The following is a 13,517-nucleotide window of genomic DNA, read 5'->3' on the forward strand; positions in this document are numbered from 1 at the left end:
CCCCTGGATTATTCCGGCACCCCCCGGGGGTAGTATCACCCACTTTGGGAACCTGTGTCTTGGAACATCTCATCAAAACCATTAAGGAGTATTTGAAAATGTCCTTTTATTTGTTTTTTGATTAAAAAGTTGTCATCTTCAATAATGGCATTTGTAAATAATTAACTGCTATTTTTGGCTGATGACATTTTGAAGTATGAAGTAGGGGAGGTGAAGGTAGATTCTCTCAATTTCCTTAGTAAAGTAGAAGGCAAGGCTCTCTTCAAGAGGGAGTGGGTGGAGGTGGTGTAGAAAGCTTGAAGAGGTAAGAGTTTTGAACTGTTAGTGGAGGACTATGGTAGTGGCAATCAGAGGAAAGCAAAGGGGGTTTCTGTGTAGCAGTGAGGCTCCAGATGAAATTACATTACCTGAATTTATACTGAACCCAGTTGGGCTGGTTGTGTGGCATTTTTTAAAAGTGCTGGTATAACTATATCACCCTATACCCCCTTACTCATTAAACTCCAATAACTCCCTATTGCCCTCAGGATCTAATATAAAATCATCTATTTGGCATTTGAAGGTTGTCACACCCTTGCCTACTTTTCTAGTCTCCTTGTACTTTACTCCCTTCTATGCATCCCATGATGGGCAGCTCGGTGGTGGTGTGGATAGAGTGCAATGCTTGGAGTGAGGAAGACTCATCTTCATAAGTTCAAATCTGGTCTCAGACACTCACTAACTGTGTGACCTTAGGCAAATCACTTAATCTTGCTGACCTCAGTTTCCTCATCTCTAAAATGAGTTGGAGAAGGAAATGGCAAACCCTTCCAGGATCTTTGCCAAGAAAACCCCAAATGGAGTCATGAAGGGTCAGACATGACTGAAAAATGACAGAACAACAACAACAAGTTGTGGGGATACACAAGAGAATATAAACCAAAGAAATATTGTATAGCTCGAGTTAACAGGACTTGGTATTTCAAATGTGTGGTAAGATGAGTAAAATCAACTTGCTTTATTAGGGATGTATTATGTGACATCATTAGAAATAGGAAAGTTATATTTGTTAAGGAAGAGGATGAATTCAACTGTGAGCCCAACCAGTCAGAGGACCTTCCAGCTATGTTCCATGAACTCTAGTGAGACAAAGGACAAGGAATTCCAAGGTGTAGATGGCAGTGTCTAGTGAGATGGGCTAAGTACAAAGTGGAGTCTGCAAAGGGAGGAAGGGATGATGGATCAGAGGTCAGGATAAGAATGAAGGTTTGGGAGAAGTGAGGCAGGGAGAGAGAAGTTGAAATCACCTGAAATAGATTCAGAAGTTAGTGGATAATTCATGAATTCTGAACATCAGTCAATGTTTTAGAGCTTTCTTTGCTACATCATTCCTGCTACCTGTCTTACAGAAAAATTGTGAAACAAGATCACTCTGTAAAATGCCAGGGTGATTTTTGCAGACCCCATTTTCTTCAGTGGAAGAAATACAAGACAAATGAAACAGTGTACCTTAGTCTCTGGGATGTTTGCCTTTTTTCTTAATTAAATATCCTATTTCTAGGCCAAGAAATATTTATTTAAACATATTTAATACATATCAAATATATTTAAATATAATATTAAACATATTGTATTTATATATGATATAACATATATCACATATTTAAACTTAATATTAACTATATCATATATTTAATATGAAGATATATTGGCCATATCAATATTAAATATATTTAATAATACATAGTCAATCTTTTAAATACATATTTCAATGTATGCACATATAAATATGAAATATATTTATGTGTATAAATATGCCTAAATTCTATTTTAAAGTCATTTGGGTAGTCTTTCATTGAGCTTGATTGGATTCTCCTGAATCTCACTAGTTTATTTTAGTGAAGGTAAATGTAAGAATTCACAAACATTTTGGTCTTGGAATCCCTGTACACTCTTAAAAATTATTGTGGATTCTCTTTGAGAGCTTATATTAGTTTGGGTTACAACTATTAATACTTGACATATTAGGAATTCTAATTAAAAATTACAATGAAAATAGTTTTGAACTTGTGAAAGGTCAGAAAGACCTGAAAGGGTCTCGGGGACCCAGGACCACACTTTGAGAACAGCTGCTTGAATACAGTATGACAATTAAAACTTACTCTCTTCCCTAGAATGATGGAAGACTAATTTTCCCCTCTACTAGGTCTTCCTCAAACATACATCTTTTGATTGCTGCTGAGGAGTCAGAGTGATCATTTTTCATAGTGTTCATGCTCTCTTCATTTTGCCATTTTTAAACCTCTACCTACATCTTTTTATCCACCAAATACATTGTTCAGTTTTTCCCATTTGAAGATCAGAAAGGTACATGGAAGAGTTACATATCAACCTGATATCTTTTACATTTTTCTTTCCTATCTTCAACTTCTCCTCTGGGCAAAGCACATATTTATGATGCTGTAGTTCTACCACCTACATATAGCCTTTGCATCAGAAGCTCATGGCATGAAGGAGCTGAGTACATTTTGAAGAATTTTCTTACTTCACTTGGCTCATATGCTCTCACCCAGGAAACCTGGGAATTTCTATTCTTGGTACCCTGCAGTTTAATGAAATGAGCTCCCAAAGATTTCAACATTACAGAAGAAGGTTTTAATTAAAAAGGAAGAAAACAGAAGAGGCCCTTGAATGAATGATTATTAACCCCAAGGAATATTGGTAGCTCTTTGAAATTCCTTACAGTCCTTCATTTGAGGATTTCTGTGGTGGGAGCACTGGAGTTCCCCCTCTCTATCCAGCTTTCTACCATCTCCTTAGCTTTCTATATAGTATATACATTTTCAAGTATAACATTTTCATAGGAAGTAACTTTAAATGCAAAAAATTTTATATGTACTCACTGGAAGCAGGGTCACTTTATGCACAGCATAGGATATACTCATACATCATTCCTTTTATATCCTCTTGAAATCTTTCAAATGGTTCTTTTGCTTTATCAAGGTTCTCAAAGGCTCTGCCGGCAGATCTCAGGTCCTCTTAGATTCTTTCAGCTAGTAAAGCCTCTGAGTAAAGGCATGGTAATGAACTGTGGATCTCTTGTCTGCCCATATAACCAGAAGGCTGGCCACCAAATGATGAATTTGGTTTGCCACAGCAGTTAGTGAAACCATCTACAGGGTACTGGGTCAGTTGTGTTTTTCACTAATGTATTCCACTAATGAAATCATGGATTTTTTTTAAAGTATTAAGTTCAATTCAACAAAGATTTATTAAGTGCCTAATATTTTCCAGATACTTTCTAGGTAGTAGGAATATTAGGACAAATGTGAACTAGTCCCTGTCCTCAAGGAGCTTTCATCCTATTGGGGGAATAAATGGTCCCAGATAAGAATATACAACATGTATTTTAAAATACCAAGTAATTGGGATGGTGGCATTAACTACTATGGGGAGTAGAATGAGGAAAAGCCACAGGGAGGAGGTAACTTTTGAGCTGAGCCTTAAAGAGAGGTAAAGGTTCCATGGAATGGAAATAAGGAGGGAGAGCATTTCAGATATAGGGAAGGCCTGTGCAAAGGCATGGAGAGGGGAGATAATATTTTGAGGGATTCTGTACCATTAATAAAACATTCTCAAATAAGAATAATTAAAACCAAACCAATCCCTCTCCTGTTCTGGGGGAAAGAACCCAACAACAACCTATGTTATTTACTATTCCTCTTCTGTATGTATTCTGCCTCTGAATTAATAAGCCTCTTTAGGAAATATTTTTCTTTAATCTGTGTTATGTTGTCGAGCCTCTAATGTCTGAAGTTTTTCAACCCTCGTGTGTCCAGCTTCACATGATTAAGGATTAAGATAGATATTTCTTCAGGTTAGAAGCTGCAGGGAAAGATTTATTTTATTTTTCTGGAAGAGATCCTTAGGTAGCTGGGGGTGAATGAAAAAACCTGGCTTCTGCTGATTAAAAATCACCATACAAAAGTGTCAAGCTGTTGCCTCTGGGTTCAATCTTTTGTGTAAATTTTTTTTTACTGTTACATCTGTATGCATATATGTTCACTATACTTTGCAGAGGGACATTTGTTATTTTAACAGTTAACATAGTTATTCTGTAAGAATAGTACCACTTCTTAACAAGGTTACAACCAAGTACATCAGCAAGATTCAAAAAATTAGACTCAAATTTCAAAAATGAAATTTTTTTTTGCATTCAGCCTTATGAAAGATGTGATTTGCTGTGTGAATACATGAAAGCTTCTGGTTTGGAATGTGTTTTGAAAATTTAGAATAGTCAAGCCAAAGTAAACAGGGAAAACTGATGATTGAAGGATGAAACTGAAGTTTGTCACATACTAATTGAATAGTATTGAACCACCTTACAGAAAAACTCCTTTTAGGTAGATTTAATGCTTATTTTTCTGCTCATCTTCCTAAAAAATAGGAATGTAAGGACCACTAAAAATCTTGAACCAAATAATATGTAAGTGATTTTCCTGATCTCTGGAATGTGTGGAATGACTGGGAGCTGGCCACTCAGCAAAACAGTTCTCAAAAGGGAGATCAAACTTCTAAAACTCTGTTTCTTATTAAAATGAGAATGATAAAGTAGGAGAATAATGTGTGTGGAATATATCTTTTAAGCAAAACAACCACAGGCATTTATAGGCTTATTAATTTTCATATGATGATCTTTTCTCTGTGCTTTTCTTTTTGTCACTACCTACTTATCTGCTGGCTTCTTTGTTTCCTCTCTGTAATGTGGAGTTGGAGGGACTGGGCCAGTACCTCTTGGGTGTGTAATTACTGTAATTCTTGGTTTTCTCCCAGCTTGCTCCAGAGACTAAAGCTGTTATTCACTGGATTATGGATATCCCCTTCGTGCTTTCAGCCAACCTTCACGGAGGAGATCTGGTTGCAAATTATCCATATGATGAGACCCGAAGTGGTAGGTGTTCCTTTGACTTCTCTCATTAGGCCTATGGATCAAAAAACTGTCTACATGTTCCCAGGATTGTTGAGGATAATTTCTTTTCGTTTAAGAGCTTAGTCAAATTACCCACAATTCCACAAGCTCTAATATTGTACGTGTTGTTCATGATTGTTCTTAAGTTACTTCGTGAGTCTTAGTCTTATATAGTTTGTCACTGCTTAGGCTTAATTTTTGTATTCTTTTTGTATTCCTTCTCTTACATGACTGGATCCTTAAGAAACTCTGCTACCCATTTGATCTTTAACAAATTACTTAGCCTTACTAGACCTCATTTTAGCTATAAAGTGAGGAAAGGTTGGACGACGTAAGCTTTAAAGTCCCTTCTTCCTTGAAATCCATGATTCTCTCCATCAAAACTTATTTGATTGGAAAGATAGAATTTGTTTGTTTTACAGTCCCTACATTTCTTCTAGCCTTTGGAAACATCAAGAAAGTAGTCCTGTGGAATGTTATGTTCAAGATGGAATTAGTTATTCAGTTCAAAAAAAATTTAGTTATTACTATTTTGTGTAAGACATTGTGCTTTGGTTGGAGTTACAAAGCTTGATATAGACACAGACCTCTCCCCTCAAGGAACTTATAGTCTAATAGGACAGGAGGAGAGAGACATATATACAAATAACTATGATACCAGGGAGCTTGTGATAAGAACAAAGGAGAGAGCCAGACAAAGTTTTATAAGAAATTTTAGAGGGAGAAAAGGATTTAATGTGGAGAATAAGACCCTTCATGGGAAGCTGTCAGGTAATTTCCACCTGATTTGGGATTTAAAGGAAAGGAGATGGAGGATGAAGGTCTATTTTAGCCTTGGGGGTGGTCTAGAGTACCAGAACACAAATATGCATGTATATACTCATGTGCACGTATATGTATATAAATATGTATGTATTTAAGGATCTCTTGAAATCTTTCCTTGGGCTCCTGGTCTGTGGATCTCAGGTAAAAACTCATTTTATAGCCTGTATATATAGGAGTCCATGGATAGATTTCAGGGAATCCTTTGTTGGTGTGCACTTAGATGGAAAAAAATGACATCCCTTGTCTCACTTATCTTTTGGGTCCTTTATAATCCTATACATCTTATTTTTTTTTTGCATTTTAAAACATTATTTTGAGGAGTCCAGTAGGCTTCACCAGACTGCCTTGGCTCACAAAAGGTTAAGAGCCCCTGTGTTATACTTAAGTGATCATTTGAAAGTGGTCATGTAGCTGCATGTAAAGATTTCTTAGCTAACCAGAGTATTTCAGAAGCCTAATTTCTTTCAAGAGATGTCTCAGAAAGAAAATGAATAAAACCATCACTTTTTGTTCATTATCCAGCACACATTTTCCTTGGGAAATGGGTTGCTTATCTATAAAAAGAGAAGAAGAGAAAAGTGAATTTCTGTGCTGTAGGAATAGTTCTTAATTATTTGTTCTGTGTATTTTTGTTATTCATCCATGTCTTGGGACATGAACAGTTAATGCATACTAGAGAGTGGGTCAGTTTCAGGTGCAGAGGAGATGAAAATTTCTTTTTGTTTGTGTTTTTTTCTTATTTCATTCCTGCACCAAAATACAAATGGTGCCCATAATGTTTGCTTCCCTCCTCCTTTAGTAAGGGTAATTGAATGTTCTATTGTAGTCATGACTTGGCAGGCCTTCAGGCAGAACTGCTAAAAGTAACAAGTCAAACTTTTGCTTTCATTAAACATGTTAGAATTATGTACCTCAAGGAACAGAACTATTAGTCTTTTTATATGTTTTCATTCTAAGGGAAGCTTACATAAATCTTGGGATCAGGAGAAACTGAGATATAAAGAGAGGGGTTAAACCAAAATGGAGAAATAAAGATCCTTTGTAGGTCTTAGAAGGCATAGGTTGGCTGATCGTTGGTAGAATGGATCTGGAGATAACCTAGGATTCAGGTCAACTTTCATGATATACCCAAAAATGTCTCTAGAGGTTTGATCCTAGTTAGACTGTATCAAATACCCTTCTGGATATTGAAACTGTCTTTAGGGGTATTAAATATGCATTTCTGTTAGGTAGCAGGCAAAATGGACCTTAGTCAAATTGATCTTTTCAGATTAATTTTTTTACTGCTTAAGGACATTCCCTGGTATGTATTGATTCTTAAGGACCTTTGTAAAGACAGCTAACTGCAAAACAAAGAGTAATCATTGTAGAAAGTGCCTGGGCCCAGCTGGGTGTGATGGCTTGTGCCTATAAATTCAGCTACTGGGAAGACTGAGGATAATGGTCTCTTGAGCTAGGGAGTTCTAAGGGCTATGCCAATTGGATATCTGACCTTAGGAGCAGAGGTCACCAGGTTGCTGCAAGCAACTTGCTTTCCCAGGTCAGAAACTGAGAAACCAGAAGGAATGGGTCTATATCAGAAACAGAGCAAATTAAAACTCCTTTGCTAATCAGCTGTGGAATCAGACTTGTGATCATCCATCTTCCATCCTGGGAGAGATGAGGAGGTCATTTTTTGTTTAATACTTTAAGGTTCATATCTTTGTGCCTTTGAAAAACCACTGAGAATAACTGCTTTACCAGGTAAAATAAAACATTCTGTGTCTACTTGTGTATTTTCTACCTATCTTGAAAGAGAGACAGTATGGAAAAGTAGAAAGTATACTTGGTCCCAAGTTAGAGTAAGTCCCTCTGTGACTTACCAACTATTGACCTTAGGCAAGCCAGTTTATTTCTTTGAGTCTTGATTTCCTTATCCATGAAATGGGGATGGCAATATATCACTTACTTCTCTGGATATTTTGGGGGAAAGTGCTTTGTATACTTTGAAACCAAGGTGTCAAAATTGGACAGGTGGCATAAGCCAGATGAAAACATAATTAAGAAATTTTACAAATATAATGAAATCAGTTTACTTAATAATTTACAAATATAAAATACAAAATAATTTACACATAAAATAAATATTACAAGTTTAACAAAATAAAAAATAATACAACGTAGATAATGTTTTTCTAAGTCAGTATGTGGTCTGCAGGGATCTGTTTCTATGTGAGTCTGATACCCACTTACTACTTTACAGCCCTAAAGAAATGGGAATTATTTTATTTTGCATGGATTTGTTTTCCAGGTAGCGCTCATGAATACAGCCCTTGTCCTGATGATGCTACTTTCCAGAGCTTGGCTCGGGGCTACTCTTCCTTTAACCCAGCCATGTCTGACCCTAACCGGCCACCCTGTCGGAAAAATGATGATGACAGCAGCTTTGTAGATGGAACAACCAATGGTGGTGCTTGGTATAGTGTACCAGGAGGTGAGTTTGCACTTATCATTCCATAATGAATTGGTTGAGAAACAGTACAGTGTATAGTGCTGGGGTTTAGAGCAAGAAAGGACTGAGTTCAAATCCTGTCAATGACACTAAGTAGATATGTGACCCTAAGCACATCACTTAAGATCTTTGAGCATTAGATAATTCCCTAATACGTAAGTAAGTTAAGTAAGTTTTAGATGAGGTATGTCTGAGTGAAAAGTACTTATGTTTGAAATGGTTTAAACTGAACAAGTTTTAAATTCTTTAAAATCATTAAGGAATAAGCTTAATTTGTAGACCAGCAGTTCTCAAAATTTTTGGTCTCAGGACTCTTTACACTCTTAAAAGTCATTGAAGGCCCCATGGCCAAGAGGTTTTGTTTATTGATATTTGCTATATAATAAATTAAAATGTCTCAAGTATTATAACAAAAATAATTTTGACCTCATGGATGCCATGAAAATGTCTTGGGGACCACCCCCAGGGCTTCTTGGACCACATTTCAAGAATCACTGATCTAGATATTAAGTGTGTGTGTGTGTATATATATATATATATATATGTATACTTTGAAACCAAGGTGTCAAAATTGGACAGGTGGCATAAGCCAGATGAAAACACACACACATATATATATATACACACACATGTATATATATACACATATATGCATATATATATACATGTGTATATATATATATATATACATGTATGTGTATATATATATATCTGTTTTCTGAACAAAGCCCAAAGATCTGAATGAATGAATCCCAGTATATTTTGCACTGGTATTGGGTGGTGACCAAAGATGTACAACTGAAGAGCTGGATATGTACACTGGAGAAAAATCAAACAATATTATAAACAAACAGTATTATAAATGAAACTGTCCCTTTTAATACATGGTAGACTTTCTCTATGATACTGATTTTGGTGAATGCCAAGCATCTTCCTACTAGGTTAGGGAAGTTTTAATTATGCTTTCACTGTATCTATGTGGTATGATTTTGTGTTTTTACGTATACAAAACCATGAAATAATGAAAGATGTTGATAGTAGAATTATATTGGGTACCTCTGAACTTTGGCCGTAACTTATGTAGCCCCACTCCAATCTCTTTGTCCCCTGGGTACCAGCATTTCTCATGGAAACCCAAGGCATAATGGCTGAAAGCAAGAGAGGGAGCCCTTACTTCCAGGAAAGCTGGTACATATACATATACATATACATACATACATACATACATACATACATATGTATAGTTTCCCCTCTTCCCTGTCTGGAACTTTCTGAAGCTCCTTTTCTGAAAGTGGTATAGAACCTACTAGCTGGGCAATGATTCTCCTCTTCTAGTGGAGATTAAAGTTGGAATTCCAGGAATTTGAAAAAAGTTTTTTTTTTTCTCTCATTTTCTAAGGTAGCACCTTTCTAAGGCCCAGTTAGGATAGCAAAGCACAATTCCTGAAACCTATTGCAGCTTTCTCATGGGCACATTAAATGATTTGAATTATATCTTAGGGAAATCCGCTATTGAAATTATCTGACAGGGTTGCCTTGGCCAAAAAATTCATCACCAAGTGATGAGTAATGGTGATGAACTTCTGTGTACTTAGTGAGGCTGTTCTTTAGGAAACTTACTGAGTCTCTTGTCAGGGCCATGCTCCAAACTTTCCACCATGGTAGAACCTGCCACAGTTTATGTTCCTCTGGCATTATCTTTGAAAACCTAAGTTTATGCTCATATCACAGTGAGGCATAATTGGATTATGAGTACGATGGGCAGGCATGGATGGGTGGCAATTTGCATCATGAAGGGAACATAAATTTTAGATATGAGACCTTTATCTGATTAACTGTAGAAACCCCCCCCCCCCAATTTTCTTCTCTCCTTCTAATCTTGGCTATATTTGTACAACTCTTTTTAAATTTAATATAATCAAAATTATCCATTTTATGCCTAATTTTGCTCTCTATCTCTTGTTTATTCATAAGTTGTTCAGTTATCCATAAGTCTGATAAGTAATATGTTCCATGTCCTTCTAATTTTCTTGTAAAATCCCTCTTTATATCTAGGTCATATATCCATTTTGACCTAATCTGGGTAAATGGTGTGAGATATTGGTCCACCCCCAGTTGTGCTATGCTGGTTTCAGTTTTCCCAACAGTTTTTACTAAATAATGAGTTCTTATCTCAAAATCTTAAGTCTTTATACTTGTCAAAGACAAGGTTTTTATGTTTATTTGCTGCTGTAAAGTGTACATCTACTCTATTCTGTTGATCTACTTTTTTATTTCTTAGCCAAAATTCTCCATGCCTTCTAATAGATTCTCTTTCTAATCCACTTAAACCTACACCTTTTGGATGTGTTTGACTAACTAGGTCACTTAACTGCCTAAAAACCTATAGTAACTCCCTATTGTCTCTAACAGAAACTGCAAACTTCTTAACCGGCATTTAAGGCCCCTTTAAGGCATTACTCCAACCTAGTCTTATTTCACAAAGCTCCTTTTCACGTATTCTTTATTTCAGTCAAACTGGGCTGCTAGGGATTCTGAATCTTCTTTGCTGTCATTTGCCTCTTTGTATTCAACTTACCCCCTATGCCTGGGATACATTCCCTCCTCATTTCTAACTGTCAGAATCTTTCTGTTCTTTCAAGGCTTATCTTGGGAGCTTCTACCTCCTGCAAAAAGCCCTTTCTGATCCTCCCACTGAAAGTGGTCTCTCCCTTTGGAAATTTTTGGGTAATAGGTATATTATAACTGCTAGTTATTGAATTGAAAACACTTTTCCCTTCTCTCCCTCTCCAGTATTTTCTGCAGTTGTTATTTAAAAAATATATACTCACTACAATTAATTTATTGGTTGCCATAGGCAAAGCCAATCTTGAATTCTTAATTTAAGAGATTAAATTTGTACCACATGCTTATCATCCAGACTTATTGGATGGCAGATCAACAGATACCACCTTTCCCTTCTTATTAATTCTTCCTTATGTGGTACTGTACGCAATTCACTCTGATAGTGGGTAGGTGAAAACCTGAGGATAAGCAAGTTGTCCAAAGTATGTTTTATAGTACCATATAATTTTTTTTTTTTTACTACAAACATTTGTGTTTGTAGACAATCCCAAATACAAATCTTAGAACAGAGCAGGATTGACTCCTCAGAATAGGGTGGGAACATTTAAAAAACATTTTATTTTTTTATTTTTAACTTAATTATCAACAAACGCAAATATTTCAAAATCCAAAAGATAGGCTTATCTAAGACATTGTGAATTTTATTTATTTGGCTAGGCAATTGGGGTTAAGTGGGCCCAGCATCACATAGCTAGTAAATGTCACGGGTCTGAGACCAGATTTGAACTTAGATTCTCCTGACTGCAGGGTCCATGCTCTGTCTACTGTGCCACCTTGCCCCACATTGTGAACTTTTGTTATATACAATTTGTTAAAAAAAAAAAAACTCTATGTGCCTATAAATATCTATTTTAACATAGTAGCAACAAAACTGCTCTATTGGTATTCCCTTCAGAAATTTTTATGCATTTTAAAAAAATGTATTTTTTGCATATTTGTCAACCATTAATCCATTTTAACTCCTGAGTAGAAGCCTTTCTTGCAACAAATATGTATTGCCTTGCAAAAGAAATCAACATATTAGCCGTGATTGAGAATGGGTATCCCATTGTGCATCTTTAATTCATTATCTGTCAGTCAGACCTATGAGGGCAGGTTTCCTTATCAGTCTTCTGAATTCACTAACCGCTGTGCTTGAAACGTTTCATAGTGTCAAACCACTGACTTCCTGAGCTTTCCAAACATAGAAACAGACTTTCTTCTCTTCTTGTCTTTTTCCATTTTCTATTCTCATCCTTCCCTAATTTTTCCTTCACTCATCCTTTTTTCCTCTTCAAATCATAGCTACCCAGTGTTCATGGCCAAGTTCTTTCAACTACAGAACTTTTTCTCTCCTGGTTTTGTCTTCTTTGCTCTGCCCTCTTTCTTGCTTCAGTTTCTGTACAGTTCAAAGCAGAGATGGGCCCAGAAAAGAGAGAGAATACCAGCTTTGTCCCAAAACAGCAGGGCAAACAAGGGCAGCCAGAGAGAACTTGAGGGGAAAGCTGATTATTGTCCAACACTCTTGAGATTTATAGTAAGTAAAAAGAGAATAGAAATAATACTCCAAATAAATATGTAGTGGAAAAGTTTAAGTATAGGCTCAAGACTTTTAAAAGAAGCATTATCCAATTTTTATACTTTCTCTTGTACAAGGCCTACTGATTTCATGGGGAAATTTATGTCAGAGAAAGTTTCAGGGAGTCAGAGAGAGAAGAAATGATATCTGAGCCCAAGTTGAAAAGACCGTTTTTCTTTGAAGAACTTAGCCAATGTTACCTAGCAACAGAATAACTGAAAAACCTAGTATTATTGACATTCAGAAATGGGAAATAACCTTAAATATTCATAGTCAATATGTGATTACAGGTCAAGCAAAGTCAATGAGTATTTATTAAGTGCAAGTGCTTACTACATGCAAGGCACTGTGCCCCACAGGTACAAAATAGGCAAAGATAGATTGCTTATTTTCTTTGTGGTTAGGCATCAGAAGGGAAGCTTCTGTAGCATTTTTACTTTCACCAAAAGTGGAATTATTACATCAGTGATTTAGAAAGAGACAACATTTGCAGTGGCTAAATGATGTTCCTGCTCAGTCTTTCAGTATGTCCCTCACCGGTCAATAAATCTAAAAGTCAAGATAATTATACTTTTACTGCTTTGGTCCCACCCTGAATAGCTTCGAAGTAAATATCCAGATTTCCCCTGCCAATCTCTGCATTAGGCCCAGCTCTGTTTCTGTAAGCCATTGGGTTTCAACAGTCTTTCTCTTGTAGCCCTTTATCTCATACAAATTTCTTTGAAATTTGTCTCCAACAGTAGGTGGAGCTAGACTGTTGGCATTTCCTTAGCCCAGTGCCTGGCATGTAGTAAGTACTTAATAAATGTGTATTGTCTGATTGATGACTGAGGGTCTGAGTTCCCAGTTCTCATATTGCTTCATCAAAACAATCCTTACCCTAAAGAATTACTGTTTCTTGTCTATGTGTGGTGATGAGCTCTCAAGGTTGGGAAATGCAGATAACCAGTTTTGCCATTTTTCTCAATACTTTTCATCCACTTCCTTATGGCTATCATTTGTGGGTTGAGTCTGCACATGATTAGCTACTTTTTTTTTTAACCCACCTGGAAGTGATTGGACATCACCTG

At 36.3% G+C, this 13,517-nt stretch overlaps 1 protein-coding gene across 1 annotated transcript in view; it reads left to right on the plus strand.

Moving 5' to 3' along the window:
• CPE (carboxypeptidase E) overlaps positions 1 to 13,517 on the plus strand; it is a 117,152-nt gene that overhangs the window by 93,432 nt on the left and 10,203 nt on the right. The window contains exons 4-5 of the mRNA XM_027866863.1: positions 4,813 to 4,930; positions 8,064 to 8,246. Of these exons, the coding sequence (XP_027722664.1) occupies positions 4,813 to 4,930; positions 8,064 to 8,246 (301 nt within the window). The remainder of the gene's footprint in view (positions 1 to 4,812; positions 4,931 to 8,063; positions 8,247 to 13,517) is intronic.

This window comes from Vombatus ursinus, unplaced genomic scaffold (genome assembly GCF_900497805.2).
Source record: "Vombatus ursinus unplaced genomic scaffold, bare-nosed wombat genome assembly UNPS02014784.1, whole genome shotgun sequence".
NCBI classification, from domain to species: domain Eukaryota; kingdom Metazoa; phylum Chordata; class Mammalia; order Diprotodontia; family Vombatidae; genus Vombatus; species Vombatus ursinus.